Source organism: Phoxinus phoxinus (genome assembly GCF_949152265.1).
Source record: "Phoxinus phoxinus genome assembly, chromosome: 20".
NCBI classification, from domain to species: Eukaryota; Metazoa; Chordata; class Actinopteri; order Cypriniformes; family Leuciscidae; genus Phoxinus; species Phoxinus phoxinus.
The window spans coordinates 22,772,905-22,791,096 of record NC_136895.1 but is presented as its reverse complement, the minus strand read 5'-3'; the positions used below and the strand labels follow the sequence as shown (position 1 = coordinate 22,791,096).

General features: G+C 36.1%; 2 protein-coding genes across 2 annotated transcripts in view; both read left to right on the top strand.

Annotated features, from left to right (window-relative positions):
• Positions 1 to 18,192, top strand: part of LOC306988932 (uncharacterized protein) — a 198,748-nt gene that overhangs the window by 114,732 nt on the left and 65,824 nt on the right. Inside the window, exons 46-52 of the mRNA XM_079594151.1 lie at positions 2,535 to 2,708; positions 3,004 to 3,171; positions 3,612 to 3,785; positions 8,213 to 8,377; positions 10,689 to 10,862; positions 11,074 to 11,244; positions 11,392 to 11,562. Coding sequence (XP_079450277.1) covers positions 2,535 to 2,708; positions 3,004 to 3,171; positions 3,612 to 3,785; positions 8,213 to 8,377; positions 10,689 to 10,862; positions 11,074 to 11,244; positions 11,392 to 11,562 — 1,197 coding nt within the window. The remainder of the gene's footprint in view (positions 1 to 2,534; positions 2,709 to 3,003; positions 3,172 to 3,611; positions 3,786 to 8,212; positions 8,378 to 10,688; positions 10,863 to 11,073; positions 11,245 to 11,391; positions 11,563 to 18,192) is intronic.
• LOC306988939 (NLR family CARD domain-containing protein 3-like) overlaps positions 1 to 18,192 on the top strand; it is a gene marked incomplete at its 3' end in the record, with an annotated part of 80,949 nt that overhangs the window by 31,464 nt on the left and 31,293 nt on the right.

Sequence of the window (18,192 nt, the reverse complement as noted above, 5' to 3'; positions counted from 1 at the left end):
ATTTATAATTGGGAGGAAGTCTTAAGCTATGAAACTTGCAGGACATTTTAATGGTACAAAGACCTCTTATATACCAAAAGATCAAGGCAAATTTGGTTTCTCATGTCATGACCCCTTTAACTAATGAACCTTATTGTAAAGTGTTACCGAAAAAATACTATAGAAGTCAATGGGGACCAGAAACTGTTTGTTTACCCACATTCTTCAAAATATATGATTTTGTGTATAGCACAAGAAATAAATTAATACAGGTTTAAACAACTTGAGAGCGAGTAACTGATGACAGAATTTTCATTTTTGGTGAAATATTCATTCAAAGTGTCTTAAAATTATAATATTTGTTTTATGTTGTATTTTAATGACTGGTTTAGATTAACGTATGTATTAATCTACATTTAGTTATTTATCAAAGCAAAAATACATCCACTTCCGGACCAAGATGTACGTGGGTCGCAACAGTTCAATGGGAGACATTGAGAAAAGCAGCAAAACTTTCACTAGTGTAGCAGAGGCGGTGTGCAAATCACTAGTACATATTTTGATTAAGTTTTTATCTAATCAAAAAGATTATTAAAAACCAATCATAAAACAATTCACTGAGCTCATATAGAGCTAAAAACATGGAGACAATTTTCAGAATTGCATGATCCCTCATTTTATAATTTTATTTGATCACTTTTGTCTGTATTATCAACTGATTATGATTCAACTTCTTAATCTGACTAATACCTGATTTGATTTAAAGATAGGCAGAGGTGTCAAGTAACGAAGTACAAATACCTTACTTAAGTAGAAATTTTGGGTATCTATACTTTACTGGAGTAATTATTTTTCAGACGACTTTTTACTTCTACTCTCTACATTTTCACGCAATTATCTGTACTTTCTACTCCTTACATTTTAAAAATAGCCTCGTTAGCCTACTCCTATTTCATTTCGGCTTGTTTTCATTCCGGCTTGTCGTCGTTCAAAAAAATGACCAATAGCACAATAGATCTGAGTCCCGCCTCCTGAACACACATCGCTAAACTGATTGGCTTTGTGTTTTCTTTCTAACTTGTGAGAGCGGCTGTTACATTTGGTTGTGCGAAGCGCCAAAACTCCTCCGAAACCTAGATGCGGTAAGCGAGGGAGAAATCAACAGTTTTCTGCTCAAGAATACCGGGCAAATCGCGCCAAATATTGATTTGGGGACAGACGTTTTTACAATATAGCCTACTGTATGACAATATATAACATTATAGTCATCATTATGGCCTTTAGAAAAATGTTTTTTTTTTTAGGAGGTGGGATAGTGCACTATATTCCTCTGTGGCACAGCCTAAGCTTTTGTCCTTAATGGCATTTTTTTCCTTACATTTCTTTTTCTTTTATACTTTAAGTAGTTTTGAAACCAGTACTTTTACACTTTTACTTGAGTAAAAAGCTTGAGTTGATACTTCAACTTCTAAGTCTTTTTAAACCCTAGTATCTATACTTCTACCTGAGTAATGAATGTGAATACTTTTGACACCTCTGAAGATAGGCTAGGACATTTTTGAGCGGTTAGCAAGAGCAAGCTCGCTTTGAAAGCATGAGATCCCACCCTCCCTTCAGAGCGTTTCTAAAGCCACGTCTCTTTCAAAACACATGAACGCACACAGCAGATTCTGCTAAGCGTCATGAGATGAGAGTTAAACTACCTCATGTTAAACTACCCGAGTTAAACTACCTCATGTCTCAAAGCACATCATTTTACAATGATAATGAACATAAACAACTTAAAGAGGACTGACCTGTATCACCTGACTGCTGCAGATTCATTTCTACATTGATAGTGTTGACTTCGAAACACATTTATTCGAGAAACAAACCACTCCGAGTTTAATGCCACGGGTTTCCATCTCTACCAAATGACAGTAGTTATGGTGTGAAAGCAGCATAAGCTTGTTTTTTTGGTTCAGGAGGAACTGTAAAAAAACTGCTGTTTCGTTTGCGGCTCTCGAGTCGGTGACTGACGTCTGTCTAACTCTCTACATAGTATGAAGCACGCTGATGACGAGTGATGTCTGCGCGAGCAGGTGCGCGGAGGTATGAAAATATGTTGAAAGGCAGGTAGGACATAGGACTGAATCCAATGATTGGACAAACATTTTATTGTCTACACCTTCCACAGTAGATATATAGAAATAAATGTAAACCACTTAACTTAGTGATTGCTATCAGGATGTGAAATTTGAAGGTTTGACAATGAGATGCAATGACACAATGAGATGCATAACGTGAGCACCACCTCGAATACACAAAACGCATTGTGGTAGTCGCACAACAATTCCACCGCTTGCTGCGTCCTGTGAGAAAGATCCTTTAAACCAAAACTCAAATGACCCCATCACAAATCAAATTCAGGCCCCACAAATAACTAATTGCCACCCACTTTGTGTGTTCTGGCACAGACTCTGAAACAAATTAAGATAATATGTGCTGAAACAGTTAAGCCAGTTAAGAACATTTTACAGGTTTACAATCTTTTTGTCTGTTTTCTTTCTCTTCAGGCTGAATAATAACAGTATTACAGAAGAAGGTTGTGCTGCTCTGACTTCAGCGTTTAAATCAAACCCTTCAAACCTGATAGAACTGGATCTGAGTGGAAATAAACTAGGAAACTCTGGAATTAAGAATATCTGTTGCTTGTTGGAAAATCCACAATGCAGATTAGAGAAACTGAAGTGTGTATTTTCATTTATCTCTTTCTTCATATTAAAATACATTTGTAATATACATGTCCACTTGATTAGATTAAATGAAAAGGCTACTTGCATATGCTATATTTAAATATTGTAAGAAATATTTAGAGATTCAAATTAAGTGGATGTTAAGGCATTTGTTGTATGTAAATCTCTGGGGTGAAACTGTGCAAATGGGCACATTTTTCCATTCTATAGAAATAGTTTTTCTAAATAGGTTTTATTTGTTTTATATCTTAGAACATGTAATGCCTAATATAAGCCTTTTTTCATACAGACTTTCAGACTGCAGTATCACAGAAAAAAGTTATGAGATTTTGACTTCCTCTCTGAAATCAAACTCACACCTGAAAGAGCTGGAACTGAGAGGAAATGATCCTGGACGATCAGGAGTAAAGCGGTTTACTGATATGGTGTGGAGTGGATTGTCTAAATTAAAGATCAGGTGATAAAAGCCTTCCAATATTTGAAAATAAGCAGTCATGGAGTCAGGAGTGTTAAGATTTAAGAGTGCTAAAAAGACAAATAAGATGATATAGCATTGTATAGAGGAATTTGCTGAATTGCAATTCGAAGATTTTCAACACAAAATTGTTTCACTACTGTGTGACATTTTGAACAAGAAGTAAGTTTTAGAACTATGTAAAAACATAAATTACGCTACATAATTTTGACATTTATTATAAATAATAAACAGGAAATAAATAAGCAATCTTCATTCAAGGGTATTGTGGGAATTATCATAACTTCAGACTTCAGCAAGATACTACACACTTTACTACATTTTAATACTGCTCTGCACACATAAAGAGAATGGATGTTGTAAAATGTACAAAATAATAAGAATATTTTCTAATCTAGATTTTTCTTTTCTACATTCTGTAGCTTTTTGAAAAATGCTGCTGCAGAGGAAGCATGTGAGTATCTAACTAAAGTTCTAAAAACGGATCCCTTACTGCTGACAGAACTGGATCTGAGCAGAATTGAACTAGGAGATCAACATTGGGAGAAACTATCTGAATTTCTGGTGGACTCTTATTGCAAAGTGGAGAAAATAAAGTGAGTAAACATGATTTTGCAACTTCACATTATAACTTCACTGTGTGGAGATTTACCGTACCTCTGTGAAGTTTTACAGGTGAAACAAGGAATCAACCAACCAACATTTTTTATGGATGATTTTATAATCTTGGAGTAACGTTATACAAAACTAGGGTTGGGTACCGAAACTCGGTGCCAAAAGGGAACCGGTTCCGATGTAAACGGTAGTAACCAGACCGAATAAGAACGAAAATTTCGGTGCTTGATTTCGATGCCTGACTTTTTTTTATCGCCCCCTGTAAACATCTCGCGGCACGAATGCTCCAATACATACAGTCAGGTCCATAAATATTGGGACATCAACACAATTCTAATCTTTTTGGCTCTATACACCACCACAATGGATTTAAAATAAAACAAACAAGACGTGCTTTAACTGCAGACTCTCAGCTTTAATTTGAGGGTATTTACATCCAAATCAGGTGAACGGTGTAGGAATTACAACCGTTTGTATATGTGCCTCCCACTTTTTAAGGGACCAAAAGTAATGGGACAGATTAAACAATCATAAATCAAACTTTCACTTTGTAATACTTGGTTGCAAATCCTTTGCAGTCAATTACAGCCTGAAGTCTGGAACGCATAGACATCACCAGACGCTGGGTTTCATCCCTGGTGATGCTCTGCCAGGCCTCTACTGCAACTGTCTTCAGTTCCTGCTTGTTCTTGGTGCATTTTCCCTTCAGTTTTGTCTTCAGCAAGTGAAATGCGTGCTCAATCGGATTCAGGTCAGGTGATTGACTTGGCCATTGCATAACATTCCACTTCTTTCCCTTAAAAATCCTATTGGTTGCTTTCGCAGTATGCTTCAGGTCATTGTTCATCTGCACTGTGAAGCACCATCCAATGAGTTCTGAAGCATTTGGCTGAATATGAGCAGATAATATTGCCCGAAACACTTCAGAATTCATCCTGCTGCTTTTGTCAGCAGTCACATCATCAATAAATACAAGAGAACCAGTTCCATTGGCAGCCACACATGCCCACGCCATGACACTACCACCACCATGCTTCACTGATGAGGTGGTATGCTTTGGATCATGAGCAGTTCCTTTCCTTCTCCATACTCTTCTCTTCCCATCACTCTGGTACAAGTTGATATTTGTCTCATCTGTCCATAGGATGTTTTTCCAGAACTGTGAAGGCTTTTTTAGATATTGTTTGGCAAACTCTAATCTGGCCTTCCTGTTTTTGAGGCTCACCAATGGTTTACATCTTGTGGTGAACCCTCTGTATTCACTCTGGTGAAGTCTTCTCTTGATAGTTGACTTTGACACACATACACCTACCTCCTGGAGAGTGTTCTTGATCTGGCCAACTGTTGTGATGGGTGTTTTCTTCACCAGGGAAAGAATTCTTCGGTCATCCACCACAGTTTGTTTTCCGTGGTCTTCCAGGTATTTTGGTGTTGCTGAGCTCACCGGTGCGTTCTTTCTTTTAAAGACTGTCCCAAACAGTTGATTTGGCCACATCTAATGTTTTTGCTATCTCTCTGATGGGTTTGTTTTGTTTTTTCAGCCTAATGATGGCTTGGTTCACTGATAGTGATAGCTCTTTGGATCTCATATTGAGAGTTGACAGCAACAGATTCCAAATGCAAATAGCACACTTGAAATGAACTCTGGACCTTTTATCTGCTCCTTGTAAATGGGATAATGAGGGAATAACACACACCATGGCCAAGGAACAGCTGAGCAGCCCCATTACTTTTGGTCCCTTAAAAAGTGGGAGGCACATATACAAACGGTTGTAATTCCGTTCACCTGATTTGGATGTAAATACCCTCAAATTAAAGCTGAGAGTCTGCAGTTAAAGCACATCTTGTTCGTTTCATTTCAAATCCATTGTGGTGGTGTATAGAGTCAAAAATATGAGAATTGTGTCGATGTCCCAATATTTATGGACCTGACTGTGTAAATAAAACATGTCCAGTTAACCAGCAGAGCATTCATTTTGTTCGTTTGTTAAAAAAGAGACGATCTAGCGCTGAATGTGTTTTTTAAATCAAGTGATCAGTGCTCGTTGCCGGCCGCTGCGATCAGTGGCGCGGATAGTGTTCACCTCGCGCGCACTGTCTTCACTCGGACGCGCGCCGATTGCGGAGACTCTTTATTTGTTCCGGTGAAATCACAAAATACAAATGCACACAAACGTGTCCCTGCTTGATATACAACCACTGATGAGCATAATCGGTTTTGATGAGAAAAAAAAAGCGTATTAGAACCCAGAACCTGCAAGTTCAGCAGCTGGCAGTGTCTCTATAACACGCAGTTTTCGCGTGCATTTGATACGCACTTCATTGCGTGTAACACACACGCATCCCACACCACTAATTCTACCCCATGCGTATCCTATGCACGTAAAAACTTTTCGCGTATAAATTACACGATAAACACACTGCGTGTTATAGAAACGCATTTAGTGTGATCGAGTTGCGACATCACAGATGATTCCGTCACCTGACATCACAGAATAAGCCGTTCCTCTTCGGGTAAGTCTAATAGGCCTATTTTAATGCCAACTGCAAATCTTGCATATCAAGTAGGATAGCAAACATTGCCATTCAACAGCAAGTGTGACAACGTGTGCAAAATGTTTTAACAAAGTTCCAACACTTCTTTATACGAGGCTATAGGCTACTGTGTGTGTTAAATATTTCTGCTCAGTGTCAGATATTTCTCTGCTTAAAAGTTATAATAAGTGAAGACAAAATGTTGATCTTAACTTAAGTGTTTTACATCAGTAAACGGTACATTTTTTAATTTAATTAGAAATCAGAAAATATGTAAATATTTAGGCTAAGTTAATATTGTGTCCAGTTTGGCCCTGTAAATAAGAGGGTATTATTTTTTGACAAAGTGTGTGCGGTTTCGCTTTAAGTACCGGTTCAAGAACCATTTAAGCACCGGAACCGTTTAAAAAATACAGAGTAGGTACTGGTATCGACTAAAACCCAACCGATAACCAACCCTATACAAAACTGACACTCCCAGAGACAGTGTTTCATCCGTTGTAGTTCTTTACTTTGCTAAGTTCTATATTAAGCTTATTCCTGTGGAAATGATTGGATTGTGTCACAAACGTTTGCTGAGCAACAGTAAATGTGACCATGCCTTTAATAATTTTATTTGTATATCCTTTTCTCAAAACACATTGTTGATCATTTCAGCACTCCATACTATACTTGTGTTCGATGTCACTTATTCTCATATACAACATTTTAACTGTTGGACCAATAATCTTAATGTCTTTCTATGAATGCTAACATAATTTTCTATTTAACAATCTATTCAAGAGTAGTTTAGTGATTATAGGATATAGTACAAGTGTTGTTGGTTTTGATGCAGTGATCAGTTTTTTCAATTGATCAATTGTTCTTGGGGGACAATATTTATTTTAAATTGGCATACTTCTGTCACAAACGACAATGCAGGTGACAATAGGATACAGGAATATAGTGGCTCACATAGTTCATGTTTGTTGGTTGGATTGGAAAAATCTGCCCAGAACTGATCACAGGTGATCACCGCAAGATGCATGCCGGGTAGAAATGTGTCTGAGTGTGGGCCTCCTTGCTCTGATGTCATGCTGATGTATGTAAAAGAACTCTCGCAATGCGAGGCGGATGTGTCGGATTCTGCAGTTGCTCTCCACCAACGCTGATCAAAAGCATGATGGGAAATGACTTGCTGACGACACAGCTTAATGTTCATTCATTTAAACAACCGTGATGTATTGTTCTCTTTTAAAATGTTTGAAATTTGAGACTGTGATATATTTTGAATGGTTTTCATATGGGACATGCGATTGACATATTTATTTAAAAAATATATATATTTAGGGCAAACACTTATTTTGGATGGAATTAAATAAATAACAAGTACTTTGGATGTCTTGTTTATCATATTTATTTTCATATAAAAGCAACATAATTTAGTTATATCCAGTTTATCAGCAATACCACGCATGAGTGTGAATCCCATGATATCCACGTTTGATATCGTAGATTTCTCATACGAGAAGAGAGAACTGTCCGTCTTTTTTTCACTCCTTCCCTCACTGCAGCCGCCTACTCTCGACTACATCTCAGGCGAAGCACATCTCAAACGAGCCTATATATTGTCCAGTTTTCTTTACGTTTCATGCACACTGTTTCGTTGCCATCTCGCATATGTGATTGTTCTTTTCTTTATTAAATAGTTACACTGCTGTTTTAGATCCACTTGATCTCCTTCCCCAGCCAGTGTGTGACAGCAAGAGTTTCTGAAGTGCTACAGATTTTTGACACTGTCAGCCACATGTGTGAACATATGAAAACCTGTTGAACTGATGTGTGTTGAATATTTGCTGAAAACAAGAATAATAAATCAAGTCTTCCTGTTTAGGCTGAATAATTATCAGATGACAAAGAAAAGCTGTGCAGTTCTAGCTACTGTTCTCTCCAAAAATACCTTCCTGGAAGAAATGGACCTGAACAACAGCCGTCTGCTGGACTTAGGAGTCAAAGAGATCTGTAAGGGACTGAAGAATTCAAAGCTGAAGATATTGAAGTGAGTACATTTCACCATCAGCTACACAAACCAGATCTAGCTCTATTGTGTAGAATTATTCAGCACATATATCAGTGCCACAGTGATTTGGGCACACAGGTAAAAACAAAAAACAAAGGTATTTGAGAGATTCAAATTTTTAGTTTTATTAAGAGATTTACATTTTGGTTGTTTTTCTAAGCACCAGTAAAGATTTATCTAAAAGCAGGCAAAGATATTATCGATTGTCTTATTATGAAAATAGTTGGCTCTCGAAGTACGATTCGAGTTTAACATTTTAAAATTTTAATTTGCAGTAATTTAATAGAAAATACAGGGAATGGATTTCATTTCAATTAGTAACATCTCTAATTTTAAACAGATTGTGACATGTAGATTGTTACATGTATTATTACTGTTGTTGACAATTAAAGATTTTGGTCATAAAACGTCCCGAACTCGAAGTACAGTAGTTTAAACGGAGCTACTAGAAAGTCACTAAATATGGTTGTAGCAGGAGAAAATACTTTGAAAGAAACCATGAAGCCACTTCTCCTCTGGCGTAACAATTAAAACTTAACAAATGATAACAAACAAGTGTCTTTGAGGCTTGTGGTTGGGATAGATTGTTTCAGATTTGACATGGCTGCAGTTCATTGAGTCTTTGACCTCACAACAGTGTTATCATTAACTAAATACAATACTAATAAACACAACACAAAAGTGCATAATTATTCTTTCTACATTTAGGATGAAGTTTAAAACACAATCACAGACTCCTAGTGACCATTATTTAATTGTAATTCATTAAATCAACTTAGACATTAATGACAGAATGTGGTTGTAACAGAGCAGGCTCCCGCACCGCATCCTCTTCACAACCGGAAGGAACCGTCTCTGGAATATTAACCTCACTCACAAACTACATTTCCCATCTTGCCTTTCACCTGGGACTGATTGCACACACACCTGCATGTCATTCACCAACGCATTCTCATCCTAGGGCGTCATATACTGACACTTGTGACAAAACATCTACATCCAACGCACATGGCACCCTTTAGCGTCAATATGACACGCACAGTTATGGTTGGGTTTAGGTCTGGGGTAGTGTTAGGGTTAGACCGCTAGGAGGCGCCTTCTGGCCCATTTTTATCTGCGTCTCATATTAACGCTAAAGGGTGCCATGTGCGTTGGATGTAGACGTTTTGTCAAAGCGTCAGTATGACGCCTTGGGATGAGATCGGGCTGCATTCACATACACATATATAAACCACTTCCACACACCCATTCAGTGCGAAGTCTTGATTTGTTCCGGCTGTCATTTCTGAGCGTTATCTCCCTGTTTGTATTTTGTATTTGACCTTGGACTGTTTACTAGTGATGTGACGTTCGGCACCGAGGCTTCGAAGCTTGTATCAAAAAAACTAAACATCTCACATGAACCACTGTACCGGAGCTTGATTCGTCTTGCCATAACCATGTGATCAGTGACCTCCGAAGCTTCGTTTCGACACACAACCACGTGACTGCTTCATATTCTGATTCTAAAATAACGTGAACGGCAAACCCTTTTGCTTAGGTTTCAAGTGTCATGCGCTTCGGTAGTGAACTGAGACCGACTGAGTCTCACCATTCCACAATAGTTTTCTTTTATTTTGATTATATATGCCTATATGAGCCTTGCCTATGAACTCATAGGTTTTAAGACTACGACTAAAGTTTTAAGGCTGCATTTGTTGAACAAAGCAGAGTTAATTTGTCCATGTATTCATTATTTCATAAAGTAATTAATAGACTCATTTGTTCATACATTGTGTAAACATCAACACTAACACTGATGATTTGTATTGCTTTGTGGTTTTCATAGCACAAAGTGATTTATTACATAAACCAATAAAAGAAAATTGGGAAAGGTAGCTTTTCCACCTTTTGACCACAAGATGTCGATAGTGTGCACCATGTTGAAAAGCTAAGAGTAATGAACCAATTTACGATACACTTGAGGGGAACTTCATTTCACTATCACTACTGTTTACCATTGCTGACCCATTTCTGCCTGCCCTGATCTAGATTGCTTATTGCACTCTGATTCTTGCTGCCTGCCTCGACCCTTTGCCTGTCAACCTGGTTTGTCTCTGCCTTTCCTGTATTGCCCTGTTCGCTGTGTTTACCCTGCCTGTCTTGACCATTCTTAAATAAAGCTGCAAATTGATTCCGCTGACTCTGCCTCGTCACAACAGTGGTTTACCTGTGTATCTGATAAGCGATTCAGATTCATAAATTGAATCCACAATGTTAATTTTATTTGAAAAAAAAATTGTGTTTGTAGACTTTCAAACTGCAGTATAACAGAAGAAGGTTATAAAGCTCTGGCTTCAGCTCTGAGATCAAACCCTTCACACCTGATAGAGCTGGATCTCACAGGAAATGATCCTGGACAATCAGGAGTGGAGCAGCTCAATTACTTACTACTGAATCGAAACAATTCACTGACAACATTGAGGTGAGGCGAGCTTAAATAAAACAAATGATATGCAGGCATATTATATGTATTTATATCCAATATGTATCTAGTTTTATAACAGTTTTAGCTGAGTGCTTACATTTTAACCATCAAGAATTGTTTATGGTGTCTTGGAAATGACTGAATGCACATTCACAAGATACTATATGTCATTGACATTACTGGCCATTTAATGAACGTCTGTCTCCAGGTTTTTGGGTCCTGCTGCAGATGAAGCCTGTCAGTATGTGAGAGGAATTGTGAGTGAAAACCCGTTACTCCTGAGAGAGCTGAATCTGAGTAAACATGAACTAGGAGACACACGAGTGAAGAATCTTGTTCCTTTGCTGCAGGATAAACACTGTAAACTAAACACACTGATGTGAGTATTGTGTTCTTTTATTATTGTGTATCTAAAGTATCTTACAGAAATCAAGTGACCATAACACAATAATTCTCATTAGTCACTGAATATTGGCATCAAGTACTTTGTGTTTGTAAATTCTCTCTCTCATGTTCATCATTTTAGGCTGTGTAATTGTGATCTAACAGAGGAAAGCTGTTCAGCTCTCGCTACAGTCCTGAGATCAAACTCCAGTCTGAAAGAGCTTGACATGAGCAACAATAATCTGCAGGATTCAGGAGTGAAGAAACTCCAGGACGCATTAGAAAATACAAACTGTAGACTGGAGAAACTCAGGTGATTTAAATGATTTTTTTTTAAATAATGAAATTATCTTCTGGTCAAAGTTTAAATATTTTATTATTAATGAAGTAAAGAAAAGATATGCACTTTGAATATCTTGCATTTAAAAACTGATGTTATACATTGATCATACTATTAACAGTGATATTAAAACACATTTTAGGCTTAATATTAAGAAATGTGAATTGTGCAGACTCCTTTAAGTAGACCAATAGGTAAACAAAGTAAAAAAGGATCCAGTTCTCTTTACGTTCACACTGTCCCTGAAAGATGACTCAGAGCCTTTTTTTGGTCCACTAAAGTAGAATGTGGTCTCAGACCTCTTTGTGTTCATACTGTTGATCTTTGTATCTAGTCCAGTTCAGTGTTTTGATGGCTGACCCTATGGCCTTCAATATCTGATCCCATTCACTTACATTAAATGTGCCTCACTAACCAAGATATTTGTTTGTAAAGAATATTATTGATTAATTATTATTATTATATTATTATGTATTCTTAGTATGAAATAACTGTATTTAAAAATACATTTGTTGTTGTTGTTGTTGTTTTTTACTAGGGATGCATTTTATGTTTTGACGATATAAATTTTTTTTCGGTATTTAGTAATTCAATTCTCTTTTCTATAGACTTTCAGACTGCAGTATCAGTGAAGAAGGGTATAAAGCTCTGGCTTCAGCTCTGAGATCAAACCCTTCACACCTGATAGAGCTGGATCTCAGAGGAAATGATCCTGGACAATCAGGAGTGGAGCAGCTCAATTACTTACTACAGGATCGAAACAATTCACTGACAACATTGAGGTGAGGCGTAATGAAACAACACACACACACACATATATATATATATTATATATATATATATATATATATATATATATATATATATAGCCTATATATATATATACACACCATAAATGTGTCATAACTTAATTGAATCCTTCTTCATCTTCCCTTCTTCAGGTTTTTAGGTCGTGCTGCAGACGAAGCCTGTCAGTATGTGGGTAAAAACCTGTTACTCCATAGAGCGCTGAATCTGAGTAAACATAAACTAGGAAACGCACGAGTGAATCAGATCGCTGCTCTTCTGCAGGATAGACACTGTAAACTCAACACACTGACGTGAGTATTTCACATGGTTTAAAATATTTATTTAGTTGACCATACTATGCCGTAATTTTTCTCTGAGGGAGTCTTCTTCCCTTCCACAGAGCCACAATAAAATGTATTAAAATGAATCAAGCTTTACCCAAAGCTCTGTGGAAACTAGTGACATCAAGCTTGAACAAGACACAAATGATTTTAGTTGTACTGAAATGTATTTATATTTATGATTATAATGAAATTGATTAGTTATCAAGTCAGTATTATATTATAAAAAGTATTTTAAAAATCAAATATGTATACATATTGTGTATATATAGTAAGTAATATCAAAAGGATAACAGCATATATAAAGTACGACACAGATTTGTCTCTACTCTTGAAGCCACACACACACACACAGAGAGAGAGAGTTACTATCAAACAAGCGTTACTATTCTCTCTCTCTCTCTCTCTCTCTCTCTCTCTCTCTCTCTCTCTCTCTCTCTCTCTCTCATTCATTCGAATTCATTAAAAAAAATTACAGGGTTACATTATTTCACTTCAGAATTCTAGATCTGAGCTGTCGATAAACTAAAAAATAGGCTATATATAACTATGTATCTGTTCTGTCAGATTTTGCACTGCAAACCAATCAACATGATTGACGGCTGTTCTCTTGTCCACGCTGGCAAATAATCATGACCAACCGTCAGGAATTATATAACTAATTGTAATAGCACGACCATTCAAAACCTGGGTCTACCATAGTAAAACGATCACCGAAAATCATTTTGGGCTGGAATTAATGTAAACAATGTCAAATAAAAATACCCGGCCAAAAAATTGGATATGGTCAAAAGATTGGATCTGTGCATTAAGACTTAGTATTGTTTTTTTTTCAGTCTGTCTGGATGCAGTATTACAGAGGAACAGTGTCTCAGTCTGACTTCAGCTCTGAAATCAAACCCATCACACCTGAGAGACCTGGACCTCAGTGAGAATGAAATAAACACAGGAGTGGATCACTTATGTGACGTACTGAGGGATTCACTCTGTAAACTGGAGAGATTAAGGTAAGGAACATTCACATAGGCTTAAAGAGGCACAAAATGCTTAAAATCACTTATATAGTTTAAACCAAAGCCTGGGGAAATTGTTTTGGTATTTGAATGTCACATTTCTCTCAATATAGGTTAAGATGCTGTAAAATGACAGATGAAGGATGTTCTGCTGTGACTTCAGCTCTTAAATCAAATCCATCACACCTGAGAGAGCTGGACCTGAGTGGGAATGAACTAGGAGACTCTGGAGTGAAAAACCTCAGTGATCTACTGATGAAAAAACCATGCAAGCTGGAAAAACTAGAGTGAGTTACGATATACTTAACAGCAGATACCGTGTTATTCAGTGTTAAGTTTAAAGTTGGTATAACATTTTAATCATACACAATTTTCATTTTATTAGTGTATATTACTGAACTTATTGTGGATGAAGTATAAAGTAATTTGCCCTTGTAATCTTTAGATAAAACTTGATCTTTCTGAGATATGCTCACTTGACGTCTATGACTTATACATAAATCCATGCACTTCACTTCCATTAAGCCAATTGCATTCAGAGCTGCCTCCATTACAGTATACATTGCTCATTTTTCTCCATCCAATCAACAACAGACTGAAAAAAATCATGTATTCTGTCCCAAGCATGGTGGAGGATACAATATATAGCCAAAGCCTGGGAAAAAATAGTTTTGGTATTTGAATGTCACATTTCTCTCAATATAGGTTAAGAGGCTGTGAAATGACAGATGAAGGTTGTTCTGATGTGACTTCAGCTCTGAAATCAAACCTATCACACCTGAGAGAACTGGACCTCAGTGAGAATAAAATAGAAAACAAAGGAGTAAAGCACTTATGTGATGTACTGAAGGATTCACAATGTAAACTGGAGATATTGAGGTGGGTAATATTCACTTACAACAATTTAAACTAAGACACTATCTACTTAATATTAGGTATGCACTGAATTAAAAATTCTGTGTCAAAACCACATCAGAAATTCTGGATACACTTGGCCAAAAAACAAAACAGACATATAAATAAGAAATTAATAATCAATTAATTAATCAAACTTATTTTATAACCAACATTCGAATATATACAATTGAGTACAAACATTTAAATTGCACCCAAGGCAAGTTTTAAATAAAATTTTTAATAACAGAATAGTTTCTACTCCAGTTTGTTAGTGAAATACTGTATAAACATTTAAACAACAATTAATTGTCTGTAACAGCGAATTAAGAGTGCCAAAACATTATTTATTTTTTGAATTTCGTAATAAAATCATTAGTATTTAAAGTTGAGACTTTACTTCATATTAAAAGTAACAAAGCTTTTTGCCATTATTGGATGGCAGGCATGCTGCAAATACAAAAATTGTAAAAAAAAAAAAAAAAAAAAAAAAAAAAAAGTTTGCCGATTTAAAAAAAAGTTAGCATAAACAGAAAACAGCACAGATTCAAAGATTTTAGATCTAGGAAACCCTATCATTACCGATAAAAATAAAAAATTAACATTGTCAATCCAGAGCTATAGTGTCCACACAGCTGACATGTTTAACTGTGGTATCTTGTCCACATTGTGTGCATGAAATATACGCTGAACACAAAGTTTGCCATCAGAGAAGCGCTAATTAAACGTCTGTTTCAGTCACTGATTTAGGCCCTCCAAAACAGTTTCGGTGCATCCCTACTTAATATCTCGTGAAATGTTCACATTCTTCACCTTCGATTTTTGTGATCTGGTCAAAGTAAGATGATCTCTCTTCTTCTGTCTGTTTGTCTCTTTCTAGCCTAAAAGACTGTGGCATTACAGATGTTTCTGCTTTAACTCAGTCTTTGTCTAAAACAAAAGCACTGCATTTTTTAAAAGAGCTTGATCTGAGAAACAATAAGATAGATGACTCCGGGAAGCAGCTCAGTGACGTGCTGCGAGACTCAAGCTGTAAACTGAGGTGAGTACATGTCTCTTTGTGGTATAAAATAGAGATTTTGGCCTCTGATACTGCACAACTACAGCTTTATGGAACAATACCTGCTTTATTAATTGCTTTAGTAGAAAATTATTACAATTTCATATAGAATTAGTACAAATAGGGTCGACTCCAGCATAGGAATCGATTATCGTTATCTGAAATGGCTCACTTGTTAACTGACTCTCTGATTCCTATATAGTGCATGGCAGTTGAGTGCACTGTAAGCAAGGAGTGAACGAAATGAAGCGCCACTTGTATTACACCGCGTCAGAGAGCTGTCGCAGAAGCTGTCAGATACATTTATCCTACATGTAGCTTACTTTAGACATTGAAAAGTCAATAGTGACTTTAGTTTATACATACCTCTTTGTCAGCTTTAGTTTAATTGATGTTATATGAATGCAATAAATATAGATTTGGTTTTCAATGGTTAACCTTGTGTTCATAATCATTAAACTAAGCATAAATCGCATCAAGAATAAACACATAAGTGTACATTGTTCTGTGTTTTTGTATGTTTTGTATTAATTTGTAGTATCTTTAACTCTTCTGGCCAACCTTTTAAGACAATGATCATGTGTGTTTAGCGCCATCACCCGACCATTATAGTAACATTCATTAAAGAATACCTTCTTTCTTGTTGATTTAATTCTGACATAATATTCAACCAATTTTTCGTGACTTTTCCTTCTGTAAAATTAGGTTTTGCAACAGCTAATGTTGATAGCTCATCAATTAAATCATCGCTAAATCCACTACAAGCACATTTAAACTAGAGGACAAGCTTTACCTAGTGGAAAATGTTAACTTTAAAGAAATATATATTATTAAAAATTAACGTGTGTATTTGCTCCTTTACATTTAGCACATTTAAACACTCATCAGCATTTTTCTCCTTTACACTGACTCACTAGAACTCATATCAATATAAATCATGTTTAAAATGCATTGTATTTTAACAAATATTCTCATTCACTAACCATGGTGCATAGTGTAAATCTTCTTGCAAATGTTCACAAACAAATCGTGTTTCATCAATTCGTCCTTAATTTTATTCTAAAAGTATGAAAAATTGAGAGCATGTCTTTAGAGAGCATAATAAATTTGCTGAGTGAAGAAAGCAGAGGAGATCATTGGGAGTGTTTTTATGCAAATTACTAACTTATAGCACGCAGTCACTCATTCATATAGTATAATTTTGCAACTTGTTTTTGTTTCCCCCATCACTGATAATTTTTTTTCTTCCGATTCCTCATTGCAGCCTAGACAAGGAAAGCATGTTGTGGGCAGGTGTGAACTTTGTTACTGGATTGTTTACATCTAAAACTCCGGAGCCAGTGAATTTAACAGGAAAAACCCCGTCATCATCAGGTGAGAGATCTTCAGAAGAGCCTCACTATATTACTATCTGTCTTTATCAGAATACATTGATGATGTGATATCTGTACAGCAAAATCTAAAATATACCTTATATATTCAAATATAAACTCTGAGAATACAAGCACAAAAAACAGACTCAATCTTTGTATGAGTTTAAATCTTTGAAAACAGTAACCCCTTTTAACACATTCATTATGAACTCAGTGTGTTCATACACATGTATTTATCTGACATTTAAATGACATTGTTTTATATTATTTAAGTTTATTCTAGCTCTTATGTATTACTATTTAAAAACAATTGCTAATGCACACGTGTTAAGAGATTCAGATGTTTAAATGAAATGATACAGCATTAGAAACATGCAACTGATAGTTTTGTTTGTTTACAGGAGGAATACCGGAGGAAGAAGCTCAGCCTGTTCAGAGCTCAGACGGGTCCAAAAACCAGAAACCTGCCTCTTCAGTAAAAGACCTACAGACCAGGAGCGTTTCCTCTGAGAAGTCAAGGGAGGCAGAGTCTCATAAAAAAAACCGGAAGAAAAAATAATAAAAACGGCGCAAATTTTACAAAATGTGACATTAAAAATTGTACAAGTCACTCGTTTTTATAAAGTAACAGCGACATCCGCAGGGGAAGATACAAGCACAACTCTGTCCCATTGACTCAAAACAGACAGCATGCGTGCGGTGGGTTTAGGGTGGCATTAATGGGAATACTAATTAAAAAGTAAGTAAACTACTCAACCATTTCACCATTCATGTTATGTCAAAATCAAACTTGAAATGGTCTGAAAACTTGATGACTTTGGGGGGGTTTAGTGAGCAGTCAGCATTGGGAAATTAAAGGTACATCTTTGTGTCTTTGACCAGTGTGTACAAGCTTGATGACTGCTAAAAATAAGTTGACTATTAAAAAGAAAAGCTGAACATTATTTCACAAATAATATACATTGTTACTGTCTTTAGTTATTATTTTGGAATAGGCTAAATGTAAAAATGTGTAAAAACTAACTTGATGAAATTTATACTTTGTTTTTAATAAATAGAAATCTACATAGTTATTGGAAAAAACAAACATGCTAAATAGAATTGTATTTGTCTCTCTTTTCATTTAATATTTA